Genomic DNA, 22,891 nt, shown 5'->3' with positions numbered 1-22,891 from the left:
CCAAAAAGTTAACGGGGTGGGGGTTAATAGAATTAGAACGAGATGGGATCGTTTCCTAACAAAGGTGTAACGGTGGAAAATAGGATGCGCTGTTTCAGAGCCGGGACGGGGAATAGTTTAATAAGGCCAAATTTCTAAAAGAAATGCAAGCATCCGTGGGGTAAAATGCACGGGATACAGTACGGAAAAGCACCTTCACCGTTTAAGCCTCCCTCATGAAATCCGCGGATTCCTTTTCTCGGTCATCGGGATGATTCTTTCATCTTTTTAATTACTCGAGGGTTATTTCTGCAGCTCGCAGCCCTCCAGGCCGCCCCGGGGGCGCGGGGGGAGCTCTCGGTGCCGCGCTGGGGAGAGGGCGATGTTTACAGAGCAGCGTGCAGGCACAAAAGATCCCGGAGCGCGCACCGCGCGGGGCCGCGGCCGGTCGCCCCTCGGCCAGCAGAGGTCGCCGCGCCGCCTGGGGAGCGGGACACCGGCCGGGCGGGGGACAGTCCCCTCCGAGGGCGAAACCCACGGCGGCGCGGAAGTGGGGAGCCCCTCTGTGCCCCCCCTGCCCCGGGCGGGAGGCAGCCTGAGCCGATTTGGGTGAAACTGGCTGCGACAGGCGGTTCGTCCAAACACGTGCCAGGCTCTTCGAAGCTGCCAGCAGCAGCGGCGACTCCTGATAGCTGCTTTTTTTGGTTTGCTCAGCTAAGACGCAGAATTGTAAACTATAAGTAGATCTAGTCTCTTGTGTACATATGCACATATATAAGCACCCCCGTGTATATATATATGTCTCCAGTTTCTTGGGTGTAGGAGCGATCACCCGGCAGTGTCGCCTTTCCCCACTGTTTATTTGAGCGTTGAATATGTAAAGGAACTCTGTGTGTGAGTTTGCAACCGTATCTTTACCTCCTGATGCTATCATGAGATCATTTCAAGCCAGCTTAATTATCTCTACAAGTGGCAACGCTAGGTCCGGTCTCTTGTTTGAAATAAAGCTGGAGGGTTTGTTTGTTCCCTCAGCTTCGGGAAGGAAAACATCTTGCAAACCAAGTTAGGGCTCCGAGGTCCGTGGTTTGGTGGCTGTCTCGCCAGCAAAGGCCACTTAAAACCCCCTTTTTTGGCTGTATCACTGCAAACAGATTTCCCCACGGGTAAGATTTTCTGCGTGAATATGGCTTTGCCCCCTTTTCACCCGATCTCGGTTGTCTTTTAAGAAGCAAGATTTTGGAAAGGAAGATGTATTTTCCTGATCAGTAGTGATTGGAGGGCTACGTTCACGAAGGCGGCGTGACACCCCGTGTGGAACAATGGGGTCTCAACAAACTCAGAGGGGACGTTGAAGATGGGGGTGGGGGGAACCTTCTGGGATTTGGGGTAGACACTCCGGATCGGGTGAGGTCTCGCGCACAGACTAAAGGAAAGGCACAGTGTAGCCTAAGCGGAGCCTGGCGCTGAAAAACAGACACAAAGAAATCGGTGCGCAAGGGAAAGTTGCGCCGTGCCTGGTCTGGGAGCTTCCCGAGAGCGGCCCGCGGGGCCGGTGCGCAGCGGGGCTCGCTGCGGGGCGCCGTGCGCGGCCGGGGGCGCGGGTACCGCACCGCGCGTGGCCGCGGCTTTCGCTCCGGGCTCCGCACAGCCTGCCGGGCGCAGCGCCGCACAGCCCCGCACACGGCGCAGCCCGAGTCCTACCCCTCCCTCCTTTATTTTTTTGGGTTTGTTTGTTTGTTTTTTGTTTTCTAATAAGAATTTTAATGGAGTCTCCAAGGGGAAAGGCAGAAGTTCTTCTCTTTTTCTCCACGAATATCCATTCCCAGCCGGCTCATGAAAACGTCTAAACACAGGATGCGTTTCTATTTACAGATTGGGGGGGGAAATAAAAGAAAGAAAGGAAAAGGATCTAAACGGGATTGGAAAACATAAATAGAATGGAGGGAGTGTTGAAAGACAGTTTAAGGTAAATATTTAGCAACTTCTTCGATCTCGTGTTTAACAGAAATACACGAAGCTTTTATCCAAGATTTTAAGCGAGAAGGAGGCTGGAGGACAAACATAAACAGTTCCACCTCGGGCTGGGGCCGTGCCCAGCCGGGCTGCCTGCCCTTCCCTGCCAGGGTAGCTTCGCCTGGGCAACCCGGGGCAGCGGAGAGATAAACTCTTGGGAAGGAAATAGTCGGATTAACACCACCGCCCCAATCAATAAAAATAGAATATATATGTGTGTGTGTATATATATGTATATACACACTATTTGAGATCTATACATATATGGCAATGGTAAATAAGGCACGACTAGCCCGAGAGGGGGAAGGGGTGGAGGAGCCCGAGCGCGGCCGGGAAGGAAAATGAAAGGTGTGACGGGAGATAAGCGCGGGGACGGAGGAGAGCGACAAGAAGAAAGTATAAAGGGAAGCACAAATGAGGAGCGAGGAAAAGTTGCCTCCGAGAGCCCGAGCCGGGGCCGCCGCGCCGCCAGACGCTGAAATATGATAATGGGAGCAGCTGCGCCCCGCGGCCAATGGGCGCCGCGCGGCCGTGACGTCCCCGCGCGTGACGTCAGCCAATGGCGAGCGGGCTGAGTTGGAGCAGAGAAGTTTGAGTAAGAGATAAGGGCGAGGCGAGTGCCCGAGCCGCCAGCGCCCAGCCCGGCACCGCCGCTCCGCGCCGTCCCCGCGCCGCTCCCGCACCGCTCCGCACCCGCTCCGCATCGCCCCGCGCCCGCACCGCGCGGCCGGACCCGGACGCCGCCGCCGCGCACCCGGCGCCGCGCCCCGCACCGCGCCCCCTTCTCTCTCCGCAGCCCTGACAGTGTCTCCCACGCCGGTGGTGTTTTGTTTTGCCTTTTTTTTTTTTTTTTAATTTCGAATCTCTTTTGGTTTTGCTTTTGTTATTACTACTTCTACTTTTTTATTATTTTTTTTTATCTTCATTTTTAGCAACAGCTCTCAAATCTACTTTGGGGTCTTAAAACGAAACCGTACACCATTTCACTGTGGACATTACACCCTCTTACAGATATGGGAGACATGGGAGACCCACCAAAAAGTAAGGCGGAATTTTTACCGTTGTTGGAATAAATGTGCTGTCTATTGTAATCGTCTCAGGCAGGCGAACTGCTAGAGAGCTGAACTTCATTTGAATGGTAGAGAAGGTGCCTTTGTTGCCATGCCTGCATGCTTGCTGTGTTTTAAACTCGTAGTCTTGTACTTTAATAGCCTAGAGTCCTGTTCTCTCTTAAACTTTGGGGAGCAGGCAGGATTTTAATGGGATCTCCAACCACGGAGCCTTAAATTCTCCTCGTGTTAGACCGCGGTGAGGCTGTCTGAATGTTCAGCACCTTCTCCGTCTAGGGGGATTAGCATTAGACTTGCAAAAGAGAGCAAGTGACAACTGTAATGATGCTTGTTCTTGCTAGCAACCTTGAGTCCCCTCTTCTGTGGCAAAGGGCTGAATGGGAAGCGCACCCAGCCACGCGTTCATCTTTTCCAGTCAGAGCCTCTTAAAAAATGAAATCAGACCTATAGGTGCTCTCCCCGTAAGGAAGGGAATCCAAATAAGCAGACAATAAAATAAAAATAAAACAACGAGGGAGTTTGGAGTTTTGATTCCGTACAAGGCTTGCGAAATGAGGACATTCACTTCGAAAACTGTTCACATCTGCATTTTAACATACGTTCCGCCTCCTTTCTAAACGAGGCAAGGGTTCGATGGCACACTTCAATTACCATCCGAAAGTGTAATGCTCTTTTGAAAAAAGCAAACAACAAAAACAACAAACAACAACATTCCCAGAGTACGCCCTATAAGGGAACGACACTAAAAGTATGTTTATCTCTGTAGGAGAGTAAACGGTTAGTCAATCATGTATTTATTTTCATTTCAGAAAAACGCCTGATTTCCCTATGTGTTGGTTGCGGCAATCAAATTCACGATCAGTATATTCTGAGGGTTTCTCCGGATTTGGAATGGCATGCGGCGTGTTTGAAGTGTGCAGAGTGTAATCAGTATTTGGACGAGACCTGTACGTGCTTTGTTAGGGATGGCAAAACCTACTGTAAGAGAGATTATATCAGGTACGCCATTTATATTGTTTAATTCTTTGGTGAGATTTTTTTTTTCTTTCAACTTTATAAATCTGACAGAGGCAGTAAGTGGAAAAAAATGTGAGAAATAGGGCAGGAAGACATCTGGTATGTTTTTAAGTGATTTCCCTGTAGATAGAAAGGCAAGGAAAAAAGTTAGAGTGGTCAAGTTTTTTATTCCACAGATGCAAATTTGTGTATAAACAAAACCACATTCGGGAACTGCTAGCCACCGTGTGGGACTCTACTGAAGACTTTGGGAATGCATCCTATGATTCTAACAAAGTAGGACATCGTAGGTAATGGAGAATATTTTCAGTAGGATAGATATTGTGAGCAAGGTGGAAATGATCGCTTTCTCTCCGTGTTTTTGCAAAGGCATAATGGTATTCATGAGAAAGGCACTTCAAGCATGTATGCTGTAAAAATAAATACACGGGGGAGAGGGAACCCTATTTGAATCAGGCCTATGAAAAAAAAACCAAAACAAAAACAAAAGAAAAATAAAAACGAAATTCAAGTTTTATTCAGAATGAGGATCCTTTTATGAGGAGGTTAAAACCTAGACCAAAATGTTTCTTTGGTAAAATAACTGACATTTAATCTTTTTAAATATTAACCCCTTTGGTGATATCTAACTGCCTTTTCTTTCTTATCTTATCTGTACTGATGAATTAGACAGAGCAGATCAAATTGCCCATCATCTGTTCGTGAACAATTGGGTATATTTAGATAATGGAACCGCTTCCTTCCTCACATTAAAATCTGGTAACTGATAAAATGTGAGAGTTGCCAATCCTGACACTGTAGAGAAACCAAAGCAGGAATTTCGAGTGTGTTTTTAATTTGTGCTCCTGGGTCATGCTGATCCATTTCAGTGTCTTCTACTGGGTTTGCCAAACCAGAACTTTGTATGACACTGAGATATGGACATTGTATTTTTGCTGAAAGTTTTAGGAGCAAGTACCCACCTAGCCACCTAGGATATCTTTTCCAGTTTCTTTGTTATTTTGAATTAAAATAAAGCACTTGAGTCTTTCTTTCTCCAGTGCAAAATTCAAAAGCCATGTTGTAAGATTATTCTCAAAGTTTTACCATGGCGAAAAAAAACAGCCCTCTGCTAGCCACCCTCTGTCTTTATTTCTAAACGCACTTTGGAGCCGTGCTTTTAAATATTTTTGTTTCGCTAATTTCAAATTAAAGGAAAACGTTTGGACTGAGATGTGTACACCTACCTCCTAATAGAACTCAAGATTAGAAACAGAACTAAAAATATAAACAAATTTTTGAAAGCAGCTTTTTTAAGTTAATACTGAAGACATTTCATTTGCTGCAGTTTTAAAAGTAAGATGTATGCTATGTGCAAGCTGACTTTAAATTAAACCGTGAGCCAATCTGTAATTGTCAGGCATGTGGGCAAACACTGCCACCCCTTACCCCCCAACTTTTGTACATATTAATGCACACTTTGTGATCGCTCTGTTCTTTTGCCGTTTCGGTGTTTGTTTGGGCTTTTTCTTCTCAAAACCTTATAATTTAGAAATGTGTAGCTCTGAACGTAGAAGTCATTCACCTCCATAGGCAGAGTAGCTAAAGATGTACGTAAATAAACAACTTCACCCACAAGCATACATCACAGCCTGCATCTCTAAGGAAGGGCACTGATGAGATGAGTGGGGATGAACATCAGTTCTAGGAAGACCTTTCGCAGCTCGGTAGATCGTACGCGTGCATACGTGCATGTGTCCGTACATTTGCGGGAAAACGTTAATTCTACTCACTACCAAGGATGCTGGCTAAGGAGCTGAGAGACTGTGAGGTTTCAGATACCCGCACTGGAGCATTTTCTCGTGTTCATCTGCTGATGGATGAACTGCTCCACTCTCCTCCTCGGGAGACCAGGAACCCGTCACCCACTCCAGCACGGAACCCCAGGAACCCTGTTTGCCGTGCGGGGCTGTCCTTTCAGAGCTGCCGGAGGGATTGAGCCCTGGCTCCAGGCGGGAGGGAGACCGGGGCTGGGGTAGAGCCGGGGCACCCGAAATGCCTGTTAGGAGAGGCGGAGGAGGAGAGTTAAACCGTGGCATATGTGAAGGAGTGTGTATACGTACACCTATACTGCCGTGTAAAATAAACCCGGTGAAGGAGGACAAGGGGAAGAGCCCCGACCGCTGGTGGAGCCGCCGCAGAGCTGCGGGTAGCGCGGGCGCAGGAGCCCCGGGTTGGTCCCTCGCACAAGCGGCTCCGGCCGGCGGGGCGGGTGGTCCGAGCGCGGGGCTCGGGCGGCGGCTCCGCCAGCCTCGCCTCTCCCCGGTGCCCCGGGCGGCCCAGTTCGGCCCCGGGCCAGGCTGGGCCAGGTGCCCCCGCCGAGAGGAGGGAGGAGAGGGCAGGGGCGGCCCGGCGCTGGGGCAGGACGGAGAGGTCGGCGAGGAAGGGGGTCGCTTTTTGTTTCTACCTCTGTTTCGCCTTCCACCTCCGTCGCCCCTTCCCTCCCTCCCCCCTCTCCTCGCCCACCGGGGTGTCCGGGTCCCCGCCGCCTTTTACGGCGCGAGGATCGGGGCACCGGCAGCAAACGAATCCGTTTTACCCTTTCCCTCTTCTGGCTTCTGTGTTTTCGAGGTTCGTTTAACTAGTCGACCGCGTGCGGCGAGTCTACGCGGACCCCGGGGGCTGCCCACGGGCGGGAATGAAAACCTCTCTCATTTTCCCTTTCCTTTCTCCCCTTCTCCTCTTTCCCCGACCTCCCCTCCCCCCGCCACCCCAACCCGCGATCCTCCTCCTTCCCTCCCTTCTCCTTCTCTCCGGGCCGGGCCCCGCTCAGGTTATACGGCATCAAGTGCGCCAAGTGCAGCATCGGCTTCAGCAAGAACGACTTCGTGATGCGCGCCCGCGCCAAGGTGTACCACATCGAGTGTTTCCGCTGCGTGGCCTGCAGCCGGCAGCTCATCCCCGGCGACGAGTTCGCGCTGCGGGAGGACGGCCTCTTCTGCCGGGCGGACCACGACGTGGTGGAGCGGGCCAGCCTGGGCGCCGGAGACCCGCTCAGCCCCCTGCACCCGGCCCGGCCGCTGCAGATGGCAGGTACCGCCCGCTCCCGGCGCCGCGGAAGCCGGCGGGGTTAGGCGCCGCCCGGACCGGCGCCGGGCGGACCGGGGGAGGCTCGGCCGCCCGCAGCGAGCGCGGCCCTGGAGGCACCTGCGGCCCCGGGCCGCCTCCCTCCCGCTGCCGGGAGCCGCTGCCGGCGCGGCGCGGAGCCCTCCGCCTCCGCGGAAAAGCCGCTCCGAGCGCGGGTGGGAGCCCGCTCGGGAAAGAGATCGGCTTCATAACTACAGGCGAGCACTTAGGCTGTAATTTAAAACTGTCAACAAGCTAATCTTCGGTAATTGCCTTTTAAAGTGACCCTGCCTTCTTGAAACGTTTTATGTGATTTGATGAGAATTTCATCTTAAAACTCAGCGTCGGAACTTCGGAGTCGCCCCACCTGACCACTTTTCTTATACTTTTAGTTCTCATCAGATACCTAGAGACGCTCAGCTTTTAGCTTTAGGAAAGGGCACGTCTCTGGGGCAAACTAGGCTAGACGAGACAAGGTTGGCCGGCGTCATCGCTGTGCGAGCAACTGTAACTCAAAAGGTTATTTACAAACACAGCTATGTTTAAACGGGCTCATTTCCCGTTTCTGAGGGGTTTTCAGGTGACATATCTCTATATATGGAGAACGTGGACGTTCTGTGATTCTGTGAAATAATCCCGTAGCTGATCATTGCAGAACTTCAGAGAGGTTGTCTGTGTTCTCTATAGACTGTTTGTGAACGTCTCCGAAAGGCTTATTATGCCGGCAGGTACAATACCTCTAACATCTGAAGCCTTCGTATTGTCTTCATTGCATTTGCTGATTTATTGTTATAATCAGAAAAGTCGGAACCCGACTGTACAGCAAGTGACCATTTCAGAATATTATCTAACCAAAGCTTTAGATTAAAAAAAAAAAAAGGTGTTTTTACTTTTTCCTGTAACTGGGTCAAATTACATCTAGATAGCGACAGCTACACAATACACGGAAGAACAGCAGAATCACACGAATACTCTTGATGTGACACTACCTGTAGGTTTGCACTTCTTGGCTATTTCCAAGAGCTGCTAGGCCTGTTACCCTTTTAAAGAAATGGTGAAATATTCATATTTTTATAGTATTCATAAAAAAAACGACATAAATTTGTCAGCATCTCCACTTTCTAAGACAGACCCCTGTCTTCCAAGCTCCAAGAGACAGGTCTCTCACAGGATTTTCCTCCACAGTCACGGTGCAGCAGATTTAGGTTCTTTTGCTTTGATTTGAAATTACCGTATTCTCTGATTAAACTGAGCTAAATTCAGTATGCAAGAAGCAGACCTGAATCATGATTAATTTAAGAAGTAATATTTCATTAATTTTCTGGCCAAAAATCTGTTTTGGTGACTAGTCAGGAAATAAATACACAAAACCCTCCCCCTCCTTTCCTAGCGCAGGCACACCTTAGTGAACTCGCCCTCCTCTGTCAAGTCTCGCACAGGTTCAGGCTTCTGTCATTAAGGGTTTTAGGGGGGTGGTTTGTTTTTGCAAATTAATTATCTGTGGAGTCAGAAATGTCAGTCCTTGTCACTCTACTAGCGCATAAAGCAGAGGAGGCTGCAGGAGCTCAGATAGATCTGACTGTTTGAATGGCCTTTGAAAGAGGGTTCATCACCCCACCCTCCCTCCCCCTGTCCCACCAGCTTAGATTCATAGCCTCTTCAGACTCCCTGTTTCCTACTCATGGGGATCCTGTTCCTCCCTTCCCCTTCCCTTACAGCAGAACCTATCTCTGCCAGACAGCCAGCTCTGCGACCCCACGTCCACAAACAGCCCGAGAAGACCACCCGAGTCCGGACTGTCCTAAATGAAAAACAGCTTCACACCTTGAGGACCTGCTACGCTGCCAACCCCAGACCTGACGCCCTCATGAAAGAGCAACTGGTAGAAATGACTGGCCTCAGCCCGAGGGTCATCAGGGTTTGGTTTCAAAACAAGCGGTGCAAGGACAAAAAAAGGAGCATTATGATGAAACAACTTCAGCAACAGCAACCCAATGATAAAACTGTAAGTGGTTTCAGCCTCTTACCGTCCACTGCCTTCCTTTACAAGGAGAAATGCTATGTCCCGCCCGGCCAGCCTCTGGGGTTGATTCTGACGCTTTTGATTTTGTGGGAGCTCCCTTAAAACAAAGCAAATTATACCACTTCACTACTACCCTCTTGTTTCTGATGTTAGTGCAATTAAAACAGAGAGAAGTGATATAAACTTCACGAGCGAAATATGACTTTCTATGGGAGTCAGGATGATCAGGGGATTAGACTAACTCCTCTATAGCATGAATTGCAACTGCAGAGTTTACGGCATTTAATAAGCCCAGCCTTGTGTAATATTTATATTGCATAAGTGAAAGACTCCTTGAGGGGCAAATGATGCATTTGCCTTTTTCAATTATTTTACACAGGATTTAAGCTCAAAAGTAAAACCCATCAGTAGAGGGGAAATTTGATGTATTTCCTTAGCACTTTGTATACTACAGGGTGTATGTCAGTGCACTTACTGTAGAAAAAGACAAATGCAATACAAAGGTTTTGGAATTACAGTTATGTTTACTGGTTACTTAAAATATATATAGTTCTTGCACAGAAAGATATTGAATTTTTGTCTGCGGGCATATATGCACATGTGATGCAAAAAAGCGGAAAGCGCTGGGTTCAGCAGCACAAACTGGCGGTCTCCATTTTAAGCCAACTTTTTTTCTTTTCTGTTGTTGTTACTCCACTTGAAGAAGAGTCTGTTATTCTCCCTGTGTATATTGACTGACCTGGGAATAACTATTAATTCATAAGGCTGCCTGGTTAAGTGGAATTTAAGGAGTCTCATTTTACCCTGTCGGAATGCAATAAACCACGATGTTATTAACTCTCCTGAACAATCTATTCGTCGAGGTTTAGAGATATTTTGTACACAGTGCCTGCACCACAGGGCATACCGTGGGCTGGGGGTTCCTTTTTTTTTTTTTTTTTCTTTTTCTTTTTCTTTTTTTTTTTTTTTCTGGAAAGAGCGTGGTACTGACGTACCCCAGGTTTGCCGTGCAGAGGATATACGATCCAGTTAAGGTCACGCAGAACAAAACCAGCCTGGGTGCGACATAGAAAGGCAGCATGATTAACCGTTTCTTGTGCCGAGCCGTGCATCGGCAGCCAAGGCACAGAGAGCTCGTGTTTAAGAAAGCTCGGGGCGGAGGGGGTACGCCTCGGGAGAAATAGGAGGATTAAAGGGGAAGAAAGTAAACTTCCACCGTGATAAATGCAGCGGGTAGAAATAGGCTGACCTAGAGCAGAATAGAGTAAGACATTCACAGCAGATTAAGAAAGCAAATACAAGTGACTGTACAGATAAGATAGAAAGCAGTTTATTGACTCAGTGCTTATATACAATAAAGTTGACCGAGCTCATTAACATCTTTTGCTGGGCTGTTTACAGAATATCCAGGGGATGACAGGAACTCCGATGGTGGCTGCTAGTCCGGAGAGACATGACGGTGGTTTACAGGCTAACCCGGTGGAGGTGCAGAGTTACCAACCGCCCTGGAAAGTACTGAGTGACTTCGCATTACAGAGTGACATAGATCAACCTGCTTTTCAGCAACTAGTAAGTGTCGGTTCGCAGCCAGAGCAGGCCAGCCTGTACCCGAGGCAGAGCGATGGGGGGTTCACTAAACGTGCCAGATGCCCCTAGAGAGATGATCAATCCAGACAAGCTGGGTTCCCTCTGATTGCAAGGTGGGCATGACAGCATTCTGTAAATGCGGTGAAATGAATTTATTTAACAGTCAAAAATCTGCCTTAGTGTCTACCAGAGTTCTTGTTGAGTTGAGTGGGAGCTGAGTAAGGCCCTACTCGGGTCTCTGGGTGACTCATCTCACACACTCCTGAAAACTGAAAGCGTCTCTCTCCAGAGGACTAAAACATTCTTCACCTGTCATTTAATTGTATTCACATTTGCAAAAGCAGTTTCTAAAATTCACCCCTCCCCCCTTCAGAACACTTTTGCCTTTATGTGACAGAGTGGATTTCAAACACGTGATTCAAACACGTCAGCCTGTTGCCCCTGTTTTGTCACAAAAACATAAATAGCTTAATTAATTAAGTCCTTTATAAAAACATGTACCACTAGATATAACTTTATATATCTATATACTTACATACGCACACAAAACTATATACGTTGCTTTGGAAAGGGAATTGTTAGTGCCTATTCACATGAAGTATTCAAACAATATAATAAACTCCTGAACTTGAAAGAAAAGAGACATTTTAGAACAAATTCTGCTCTTAACTCACTTAATTATGCCTACGTCATTTGGCAGCTCATATGGGACCATATCATCTGCAATACTTAGGCCCAACAAGGTAAATTAGCCGTTCAACCTTAACTCATTTTCCTCACCTAAATGTGTTAAAACCAGATCATTAAAATAATAAGGTACATCGTATATGGTTTTCAGTGATTCAGAAGAATATTAATGGTGAAAATTTTACATATAGACCTTTTTTTTTGATTTGTTTCGCATATTTTCAATGTGAAGCAATGGAAGATGAAGATTTGTAGCCATGTTTAGAATTGTTTTCAGACCTTTTCAGTTTAGTATCACACTCTCTTGCAGGATCACTTTTCTTTTGCCCAGTGGCAGGCTGCATTGTGATTTTCTCCCCAGCACACTGTGCTTGCTCAGGAAGCTGTAACACAGCAGCAAGGCCATTTGCATCATCTCACCTCTAGAGTAACCACCAGTTTTCCTGCTTTAATCAAGCAAAAAACTGATCTCCTTTGGCTTCCTTACTTATGAGGCTTTAACAGAATAGGAGACTTTAAAAGCCTATGATGTATTGCATTTTCATATGAAGTAGGTAAAAAAAAAGAACAGAAGATGTATACGTGCATATAGGTAGACAGATCATTAGACAGACAGATGAATATTGATGTATATTGGACATGATGTCTGATACAAAAAGAGTTAAAATAAAAAATGGTGGATAGAACAGACAGTTCATCGACCATTCAAGGCACGTCTCTAATCTGGAAAGGGCCTTAATCACAGGATTGGTTAGCTAAATAGATGCCAAAGAAATGCTTTTGGACTAGCAAAGCTCCACCCTTCAAACTGTACCTTTTCCCAACTCTACTCCTGAAGTAACAGGAGCCGTGGGGCACGTTGGGATGGAGAAGTGTGACCTTTTTTATCAAACTGACTATCATTAAGAAGAGATAGCACCCGCTTCAAATCACAAATGAAAGAGGATGGCTTGTTTCAAATGCCTTCTGCTCTTGGATGCTCCTTTCAGGTTTATTTTAGTATGTGCACAAAAGGGGAAAAAAGTGACCTCACAGTTTCGTGTCAAAAAAACATATGCACTCTTAAATAATTTACTAGAACATCCTGTTGGGATTGCCACTCTTGCAAGACAGGGAAGAAGGCCTCATTAGTAAGCATGTTTGTTTATTTGCTTGATTTTTCAGTCTTCTTTTTTTTTTTTTCAAATTTTCTTTTTTTTTTGAAACCTTTTTTTTTTTTTTTTTTTTTTTTTGTGATTTGACCAAAGGCCTGAAGAAGATTCCTGTGAAGTCAATGGGGAAATGGGGAAGACAAACAAAGCAATGAACGGTGACATAGTCTCCCACAGAGATGTATCAGGCCATTCAACTGCATGACTCTATTTATTTTTGTGTTCTTCTTCAGATTTGCCTGCTACTTCCTTTTAACTGTTACAGTTGTAACAACACTTCTTTTTCTTATTTCTTATTTTTCCTTTTTTCTTTTTTTTTTTCTTTTTTTGGCAGGTTAATTTTTCAGAAGGAGGACCTGGTTCCAATTCTACTGGAAGTGAAGTAGCATCAATGTCCTCCCAGCTGCCAGATACACCCAACAGCATGGTAGCCAGTCCTATTGAGGCATGAGGAACATTCATTCAGATTTCTGTTGTTGTTGTTTCTGCCCTTACCCTCACCCTTGTTGGAGAGAGTGGGAAAGTGATCACGTTGGGACTCCGAAATTTAGGGGGATAAAGTATTTAACAACCCTGTAATGAACCTAGCAAGAAACCACTCCACGAAATGAACGGAGTCATGTTTGAAAAGACAAGGTAATATGGTAGCAACACTGTGAAGACAATCATGGGATCTTACTAGAATAAATACTAAAAAAAGAAAACCAAACCCCGCGCTATTCAATGATCAGAGGAGGACCGAAAAGACTTTTTCAAAACATAAAGGATTTGTACTCGTGGATTAAAAAAAAAAAAAAAAAAAAGGAAAAAAAAGAGGAAAAAGAAAAAAAGAAAAAAATTACCATATCTTAGGGAGAAACTAAGGTAGAGGGACTTTCTATCCAGTCCCTCCCAATCTGAATGGTGCTGTTTCTATATTAGTGATTGCCTTGCCAAAAGGAGCTCCAGTAGGTTTTCCATCATCAGGAAAGAGACAATTTAGCCCTGCATTGTTGAAAGATTCATTGCAGGAAGGTGGAGCTGCATTGGTTTGCAATGTTGTTTTTAGTTGACTCTTAACAAGGGGATATTTCCTGGGTCTCTACTAGCATGTACTGTAGCGGGGTTTTGGTTTATTTGGTTGAGATCCACCCTCTATCAACTCTGAAGCGATTTAAAATAGGTTTTTGGATTCCTCTTTAAAAACCAATTTATAAAAGCATTGCAACAAGGTATACCTCTATTTTGCCACAAAGCGTCTCGGGATTGTGTTTAAAATGTGTTCGTCCAAGAACCTTCCCCTCCCCCAGAGATGTGTATAGTCATTGGTTAAAACGACTGCTTTTCTGTCTTTCTCTTTCTCTCTCTCTCTTTCTCTCTCTCTCTCAATAAAGAGAAAAAAGTAAAAAAAATAGCAAAAAGAAAAATAAAAAAAACCCCACCCCTTTTGTTTGCTCTTACATTGCAAAATTATAAAGTAATTTATTATTTATTATCAGAAGACTTGCCACTTTTCATGTCATTTGACTATTTTTTTGTTTGCCGAAGTAAAAGAAAAAAGAGAAAAAAAGCAAAAAAAAAAAAAGCAAAAAAAAAAAGAAAAGGTTGTACCGTGGTCTTTGAATTATATGTCTAATTCTATGTGTTTTTTGTCTTTTTTTTCCTAAATATTATGTGAAATACAAGCGCCATATGTAGAATTATTATATCTACAGGACTATTTCACTAAATAAGTGTTTGAAATAGAGAAAATAATAATATTAATATTAAATAATGAACAAAGTTCCCACTTTAAAATATTTACAAGTTAGCAGCTAAAATACCTGAAATAAAATATTGCATGCAAAGCAGGTCGTTAGTGAATAAACGGAGTGTGATATTTTATTGCAAGTATTAACGACCAGCTTGTAAATTTCCGTTTCAACAACTGTATCAGGGCTAGTTGGATGCCTTAGCTTTCAATCGATAACGTTAGAAACTCTCTCGTTCTGACCCCATCCCTTGCCCTTAAAAGTGATATTACTCTAAGCATGATCTGACATAACGTTAAGACATCTAAAGAACTGAGAGCTCAGGCTTTTTGCTGAGTTCTATTATTTTTTAAAAATAATAAAAAGAAAGTGCTGTATACCAAAGCCTCGTTGTTGAGATTGTTGAAGTGACCTGTACTTTAAGTATAAGCTCCTGATAAAAGGGACGCTTTTTGTTTAAAAAGTTAAGTATGACCATTATTTATCAGTGTCTGCTGTCAAAACGATTGAAAAATGCTGCAGAAATAGTTTGAGGGGATATTGCTGTGAAATTGCACGAATTGTGTTTCTTATATTCTGCCGACTTTCCTCTCTTCTCTCCCTCTTTTCGTCCTTTTTTAATTTGCGGGGGAGAGGGTGGTGAAACCTAGAAACGTGGGCGATTTCTTGGGGAAAAGTAGAAAATAATAATAATAATAATAATAAACAAAATAAACAAAAAAAAAACATAGGAAAGGGTTGGTTTTGCTCCAGTCCAAGTACTCGCTAGTGCTCCCGGCCAGCACAAGACAAAGGCTTGCTTTAAAAAAACCCTTAACAACTGGAATATACAGAGATTTTTAGTCTGACAAAGACAAGTTGGTTTTGCATGACAGTTACTCCAAACCATAATGTTTTCTTAGCATAACCTTCTTTTCCCTCCCTCCGCACTCTCTCAGCCCACCCCGAGCAAGCTCAGCTATAAAGACAAACCATTTCGACAGTACAAAAAAAGTCAAAAGTCTAATACAAGGTTTTCAATCATCCTGATTAGAAACTGGATTCATTTTGTATGCTCAAGTGTAATACATTTTTTGAGTACTTGATAAATATTTAAATAAATATGAAATCTACCTTAAACAGTGTGATCGTAACTGTTGTGTTTTCGTGCAGGACCGGAGGCTCGGGACGGCGCGTCGGGGGGCGGGAGGGAGGAGGGTGTCGCTTCTGCCCCGTGGTCCGAGGTGTAAGTCGTTCGAGTCGCTGTTACTGACCGGGACGCGGGAGAAGCGGTGGGAAACGGGGGGTCTGAGGACGGTGTCTCCGACTCAGGAGGCTCTTTGGCTGCCCCTGAAAACCTGTGAGGTCAGGTCAACGCGGGGGCCTCCGCGTTCGCCTCTTACCGCCCGGGGGCTAACGCGGGGTTAAGCGGGGCGGGGTGACCCCGCGGCGGAGCAGCGAGCGCTCGGGGGGTGCGGGGAGCCCCCAGCCGGGGGCAGGACCTGAGGGCCGGCGGGGGTCTGCGTGTCCGAGGGCCGCGCAGCACGGAAAGGCCGGTTGTGGCCGTGGCGAGGGGGAAGGGTCCCGGCGAGCCCTCCCGACGGTCGCGGTCGCCGCCGAGGTCAGCGCTCGGGCTGCTAGGGGGGCATCGTGCTCCCCGAAACACTGAGGGGGCCGCAGCCGCGCTCCTGCGGGCGGCAGCCACCCCTCCAGCCGGGCTGTGAGCTCCCTCGAGCTTCGGAGGGGGGGTCTGTGCTGGCTTCTCGCGGCTCTCCAAGCACCCCGGCCCCCGCCTGCCCTTCTGCGCAGACCTGTGGCCCCGGGGTCACCGTAGCCCCTATCCGAAACTTCGGCCAAATAAAACTCGTCTTATATTAAGATTATTTCTGTTTGCGGGCTGGGGTATTCTTTTACGGCCTTTGGTTCATTTCTCAGTTTCGTATATTTACGGCATGTCTTCCTCTCTTCCAAAACTTTAAGTATGAACCGCTGTGGAGGAGATAGAGACAAACTTTCAGGCGGTCCTTCCTGATGCTTTCTGGAGAACATCCTTCCCGAGCTCGGGCAGCAGGATTTGTGCAAGTGAGAGAAAACATCATCTTCATGAAACTCATGTCCTTATGGTGCTCTGTGCAGGTTCCTGCTCTGGTTCCTCTTTCTTATACGGGTCAGGGCGACAATTAGCAGTCCTGAGTCCCCCGACATTGTCCTTGCTGCAGCCTCTCTTAGTCGTGCCAAACGAGGACTGTTGAAGCCTGCTGGAATTTCTATGAGAATTTTGCTTGCACAGAAGGAAGCCAATATTCAAACTTTTCTCATTTCAATATTTGTACCAGGCTAATTAGCTCTCAGCATCTCCAGGCAATGTAGCAGTGAGGTGGACAAGCCAGGGACGTGAATCCCAGCGATGAGATCAGCCGAACACCTCAGCTGTAAGTGTTTGCCTTTATATACATATCTAGACATACATATTTTAACAAATCTACATTGGGCCAAAACGGGGCAGAGGGAAAGGAAAGAGCAGAGCTCGGGGGGAGCCGGAGCCCGGATCGGAGGGGGTTCAGGTGGGTTTCTCGGCCACCGAGCAGCCCTCGTACCCTCTGCAGGCATGAAACTCCCGCAGCGTTTTACGGTGCGAGGTGCCGAAGCCGGGCTCTCTGCGTGCTTCAGCGGAGCTCTAAGTAGTTAATAAAGGGGCTGAAAAGAGATCCTGTTTACCGATTGTTCCTGATTGTTGTTTTCTTGATAACAGAGCAAGCCACTGAATGACTGTTTGAGCTCAGGCGCCACAAACATAAACTTAACAGCTCCCAGTGTGCCGGCCCTGCTGGAGGATCACTCCTCACCTCCTGGGACTTGTGAAGTGCAGGCGGAGAAGGCAGCTCCCAAGGAGGCAGGCACCGGGGGGGCAGGGGAGGCCCTCCTGGACGGCCGAGCTCTCCATATCGCCCGGTATCTGCCGTCGTTAGCCGGGGGAAAGGGGGTAAATTCATCGGCGCCTTTCCCCATCGCCCGAGCCAGAGACGAGGGCAGGTTCTGTGCGCCGCTCCACGCAGCCCCCCCGCCGGGAGATGCGGCTTCTGCATCGCGCTGCTGTGGTGTTTGAATATCGCTGGATTTTCTAGCCGAGAGCCACCGGGCTCGCCCGGGGAGGCGCGGGGGGTCGGGTCTGCCGGTACCGGCAGCACCGGTCCGGCTCTGCCCCTCTCCGCCGCGGCTCCCCCGGGATCAGCTCCGGCTCCCCCCGGGCTGTGTGGCGGGGGGAGAGAAGGAAGGAGGGAGGTTATGAAACAGGATTTTTGTTGGAGCGCCTCTTTGCTAATTTTTGTTGTTGTTTTTGTTTGTTTTGTTTTCTTTTCTCCCGGCAGACAAAACAGGCCGAGGTGTGCTTGTGGGGGAGAGAGAGAGAGAGAGAGAGAGAGGGCGGAAAAGTTTTCCAGAAATAAGTGACATGGACCAAAGCGGAGCTCGGCTCCTATCTCCAGGCAGACCCCGGGAGGCAACGGGAAGAGGAAAATAGGGTGTTACTGCGGCTTTTCTTTAGGAGGGCTGTTCAGGTCGGTAGATCTCCAAGGCTAATCCAAACAACCCGTTTGACTTGTGAGGTCCGGAGTCTAGACAGAGCTGGTGGCTCGGCGGCTCCTTATCTGGTTTTGGGATCAGCCAAAAGAGACTTTTCTTAATGTCCACAGCAGCACTGGGATCTGCCGGGGCCGGGGAGCCACCGCACCTCGCAGACAGGACAACAAATACACCCACCACCTGGAGTCTTTACAGCCCGCTTTGTTGTTCCCGAGGCTGCAGCCCTGGCTCCTCTCCCTCCGCAGCGGGGTGAGCGAAGGGGCTGCTCGGCAAAGCCTGCGCCCCTCTGCTCCCCACCGAAAGGCACGGGCACTCGAGCCCCGTGGACTGATCGCTCTTTATTTCTCCCCCCATCCCGTTACCAGCTTTTTTTTTTTTTTTTTTTTAAAGTTTTGCAGGGAATGGGAAAAATATCCAAACTCACTCTTGCTCGTCAGCATTAAGGAATGATCAAAGGAAATCAATTAAGAGAGAGGAAGTCAGTTTAGATAGAAGATCTTCTTCGGGAGTAGAAAATTGCATTCTGTATTAGCCCCCTTATACTTGTGGATATTACAAGCTGTAGAGCTTGTTTGAGGCACTTTGGATCAATTAAAGCATTTAATGCAACAGTAAGCAGCATTTTGGATCGTAGAGAGAAAGAAGCATCTTTTAGTGGAGTGTCTTTGCTAATTTCTTTCCTTGAGCTTTCAAAATCTCCTGGCATTTTGGGTGGCCAGATGGTGGGTTTCCAGGTTTCTGAACAGAACATGAGCCCATCCAACATCTCTGCTGTTCCTGAAGTGTAAAGCAAAATGATTTGCTGTGCATCTATGTGATTCCTTCCCAAACACTGCACTGTTTCTCAGTGTGGTTGAGTTCAGAGTCATGATATCCCATTTTGGAAGAAAGCAAGCTGATTGCTCTAACTATGATGCACTGATATGCTGTTTGCAGTGGACATTGCAATTGATTCTGCTAATGTGGAATTATGAAATTTACCAGTGGGTAAGACTCTTTCTCTGTGCAGTTTAGAAGTTTGTGGATAAGTGCTGTTTTCTGGATACAGTAGTTGTACATTTCCTCGTGTACAGAGCAAATTAGATTGGAAAGCTTTTGTAATAATTTTACATCAAACACATTTAAAACATTTTGAACTCCTAATAACTCAGGGAATGCAGGATCAAGAGAGCAACATTTCCCTTAAAAAAGAATCTTAACCATGATCCTGGTACTCCTCTTTTTTCTTTTTCTTTCTTTTTTTTTTTTTCTCATGGGTAAAACTTCATGTTTATTTTTAACTGTCACAAATACAAGGTGTTGTTTGAAAAGTGTTAAACTTAGCAGGTATATAGAGATAATACTGACGTGTCACTGTGCATGATAAAGTAAAATATGGTGGGAATTAACTTGAAAAGTTTATGAAGGTTTTAACTACAGCCCATAAATTAACCCTTTTTACAAAGATACGATGATATGTAGAAGATCTTACAATGTATATGACACTTAAAAAAATACTCCAGTATTTGGAGCCCAAACATTTTTTACTCAACTTGAAGACACAAAGGTCTTTGAGGCCCTAGTCCTTGAAGAGTTTACTGTAAGTAATCTGAAGTAATTAATATTAGACCACTCTAGTGAATCACAAATTGTAGGAACAAACTCACTAGTTTACACACGGCCTTCTGTGAAGGTAGTAAAAGACTTGCTGCTAACCTCTAGGGAAGCAGGAATGTGTAGCCCCAAAGGCTCAAATCCAGTTGTCACTGAAGTTAGTGGCAAAACTCCTCTAGACACCTAGACATAAGATTCATACTGTGATTTTGTAAAAGAAAAAAAGTAATTTCCTTTTTGAAACCCTCTTTTTTCCCCCCCATATTTGACCTTACATTACTGCATAATTTTCTGTAATAAAAGAAAAGCCCTCTTAAGCTATCTGTGCATCAGTAAAAGCATCTTGCTGGTGCGGTAATCAGAAACAGGAGCCAATAGCTCATCTGAACGTACAGGCTATTATAAAGTAAAACAGCCACTCCTTGTCTCACTTATGGCTGCCTAAAGGAAATTTCATACGTTCTGAATTTCGGTACATACTACATATAAATGACTTAACATTGTATTTGACAGAAAGGAATTCTTAGCACAACTTAACAGAATTAGCCCCATACCAGCTCTGAAGTTCTAATTTGCATGTATTTCACCCTCATGGCATGAAGCAGGGAAGGTTTTGCAGGATTTGGCCCTAACAATGTGACTCAAATTCAAGCTCATTCTAAGCCAGACAGCTGCCCAATTGGCTGTTGCAGAATGATCCCAAACTTTACAGACAGCATAGGATTTGAGGATTGCTAAGTAGTGAAAATTAACTGATACTATTTTTTTTTCCACTTTACTAAAATTATTTTCCTGCAGAAAGAATTAAATTATTTTAGCATTTGGAAGGCTATCGCTAGTTTTAGTCATTCAAGAAACCTTATTCAGGGTTGGGCTTTTTCCAGCTGAAAACCCAGGGTAGTTTTGATAATTAAGTCAGGATGAGCAGTATTCAGTGCTTAGTGGCCAGAGAATTCAAATCGTTTTATCACTTCAAATGACAGTGTTTTAGATGAGCATTCATTCCAGACCTCACTGGCTTAATGGTTAGTGTAACCTGAGGAAACAGCTAACTTGCAGTGCCCATATAGGAGCAGTATATTCAAGATATTAGACGCATCTTCTTCATCACATTTTTTAAATACTAGGCTTTAAAATCTCTGTTCTAGAGATCCACCATTTTAATTCTAATTAAGCAGTTTTCAAGGCATCTTTGCCTATAATTCTAGTAAGCACGGCTCTTTTATGCCCTGATGTTAATTTATTTTTTTTCTGAATAAAACTCCAATGGGCTTTAAGAGAGTCATGTCCTTAATTCAGCGGGGACCATCCCAGCTGAAAGTCAGTGATCTCTGCCAATTATATGGTGGCAAAGGCAATAACATTTAGATTTCTGCAATGACCACCACATATCATGTTTCTTTGTGGAAACAAAACTATTACGAAATACCTCTGAGCAGAAGAATTGGTAGTTAAAATAGTCTTGGAAGTGAAATTGCACCATTTGGTATCTTGGTTCCACAGTATATCAGCTCTTCAAAACTGATTACATTAGGGATGCATATTCGCAGTTTTAATATAGCTTACTAAGTCATTATCACAAGGGTAAAAAAAACCCAGACAACAAAGGCGGCAGATATGACTTCTTATAACTGTCATATCAAAATTTTTCTTTTCCAGTTTGCCATTTTTCCTGGTGAATATTTTGTTTATAAAGAGACATTTATTTCTAATTTCATTAGGTTATGCAAGCAGGGATTCATTTGAAGGTGCTTACGGCTATTGCATGGTTGTGCAGTGGCTACTACAGTGGGCCATGCTCTTCAGAGGCCCTTAAAGTGATGCTGTAACCAATGTGGTCAATAGTAGTAAATAGAAGAACATGGTGACGTTAATAGAACTCTACAGTAATATAGTAATAACTGGCTAATACAGGTGTAAAGCCTTATGTCTTACAGATGCTAAATTCCTACAAAATAAATTTTTAGTGCTGCACTTATTCTTGTTTCTATGGCAAAATTGTTGCTAACTTCCACAGGAGAATTTGTTCTCTTCATTCAGTAAGTGCCTCAAAGGAAAAATGGGAATTGAGAATGAAATAGCATGAGAAATAGCAGCATCACAATTAGTAGTACACGTTTTATACTGCAAGGATTGAGTTTGGATGAAAAAAAACATGCAAACTAACTTGTACTGCACGATCAAATGTTTGGCTGACTATTGCAGTCACCAAAACAATATGTTCTTTCTGTAGAGTTTTATCTGCCTTCATCTGTTTAGCAAAGTAACTCTATACTTAATATTTTAGAAAGTACTTTTAGTTTTGATATATATTTTAATATACTGTTAGACCAAAGGCACTCACTGAAGCAACTGTTGATCGAGAGGCAGTTCATTTCTACTTGTGACATGACACAGAGCCTGTGATGCCCTGATAATGATGTCTGGTACTGAAACCCTTGTTTCACAGCGTGGCTTGGCCTTGTATGGGTTCGTGAAGATGCTGACCACTCACAAGTGGTAGCAGTGCTCCTCTGGGAAAGGATGGTTTCCTGACTCTTCAACAGAGGCTGAGGAGTTGTAGCGGCGATGATTAGACAGGTACCCCCTTAGCTTTTCTCCTAGGAGAAATGCTGAAAAAGTTGTAGCAGAATAGTTCCCAAAGCATAGCACTGTCTCAAATTCACATGTGCACAAGGAGAGGCACTGACCACAGAGAGCTGATCTCTCGATGATGGATAGAGATCAGGTGTCCCTGATGAACTTCCTCGTGCCCTTGCTGCAGCTGAAGTATTAGTAGTTGTTCTGCAGCACTTACAGGGGAGACTGGAGCTTGTGTTTCAGTCAAGGCTTTCTCCCTTTCTATGAAAACTGCTCTGGAGTGTTTGCAGGGAGGGTAGGACCGGGAGCTGAAACTTTCCTGTTCTCAAGAGCACAGCTGCCTGCCCTTGCCTTAATGCATCACTGCTCTTCCTCCCCCTGCACTGCTCAGGCCATGACCTGAAAGCATCCAGATGTGGGACAGCCCACCCTGGCCAGCTCCTCACCCTGAGTTCCCACACTCCTCAGCCCTGCCTCCAGCATGGGCTGTTCTCACTCCGGCGTTGCAGCCCCAGCTACGTGTAGGATACTGTGGCTGTCTTGGGTGAGGTTTCACCTGGGCCTCTTCTGTTTCAGCAGGCAGAGGATCTATGCACATATTTTGTGATGGGACTTAAGCCGTTTTCCAAAGAGCTGGGATGTGAGACTTGGAACACGGCACCTGCTGTAATAAAGCCTGTAGTGGGAAAGGGTGAGTGAAGTGGTGCAGGCTGGAGCCGTAATGTGCCTCTGCTGCCTGCTGCCCAGAGAGGAGCTGCAGCTCCATGCTAGTGCCATGCTTAGCATGCCCGAGAG

At 45.8% G+C, this 22,891-nt stretch overlaps 1 protein-coding gene across 2 annotated transcripts; it reads left to right on the top strand.

Annotated features, from left to right (window-relative positions):
* The first annotated feature begins 2,744 nt into the window (after positions 1-2,744).
* Positions 2,745-13,996, top strand: ISL1 (ISL LIM homeobox 1). 2 transcript variants are annotated; one of them, XM_069880561.1, is made up of 7 exons: positions 2,745-2,811; positions 2,925-3,033; positions 3,872-4,061; positions 6,892-7,151; positions 8,906-9,189; positions 10,609-10,776; positions 12,967-13,996. In XM_069880561.1, exons 2-7 carry the CDS (start codon positions 3,006-3,008, stop codon positions 13,081-13,083), a joined length of 1,047 nt encoding a protein of 348 aa, XP_069736662.1. In that variant the 5' UTR covers positions 2,745-2,811; positions 2,925-3,005; the 3' UTR covers positions 13,084-13,996. The 2 variants fall into 2 exon arrangements, with proteins under 2 accessions (XP_069736662.1, XP_069736661.1); XM_069880560.1 differs by having other exon boundaries at positions 8,903-9,189.
* The last annotated feature ends 8,895 nt before the right edge of the window (positions 13,997-22,891 follow it).

This window comes from Phaenicophaeus curvirostris, chromosome Z, assembly GCF_032191515.1.
Source record: "Phaenicophaeus curvirostris isolate KB17595 chromosome Z, BPBGC_Pcur_1.0, whole genome shotgun sequence".
Taxonomy (NCBI): Eukaryota; Metazoa; Chordata; class Aves; order Cuculiformes; family Cuculidae; genus Phaenicophaeus; species Phaenicophaeus curvirostris.
The sequence above is the reverse complement of the archived record's forward strand: the minus strand, read 5'-3'. Positions and strand labels throughout refer to the sequence as shown.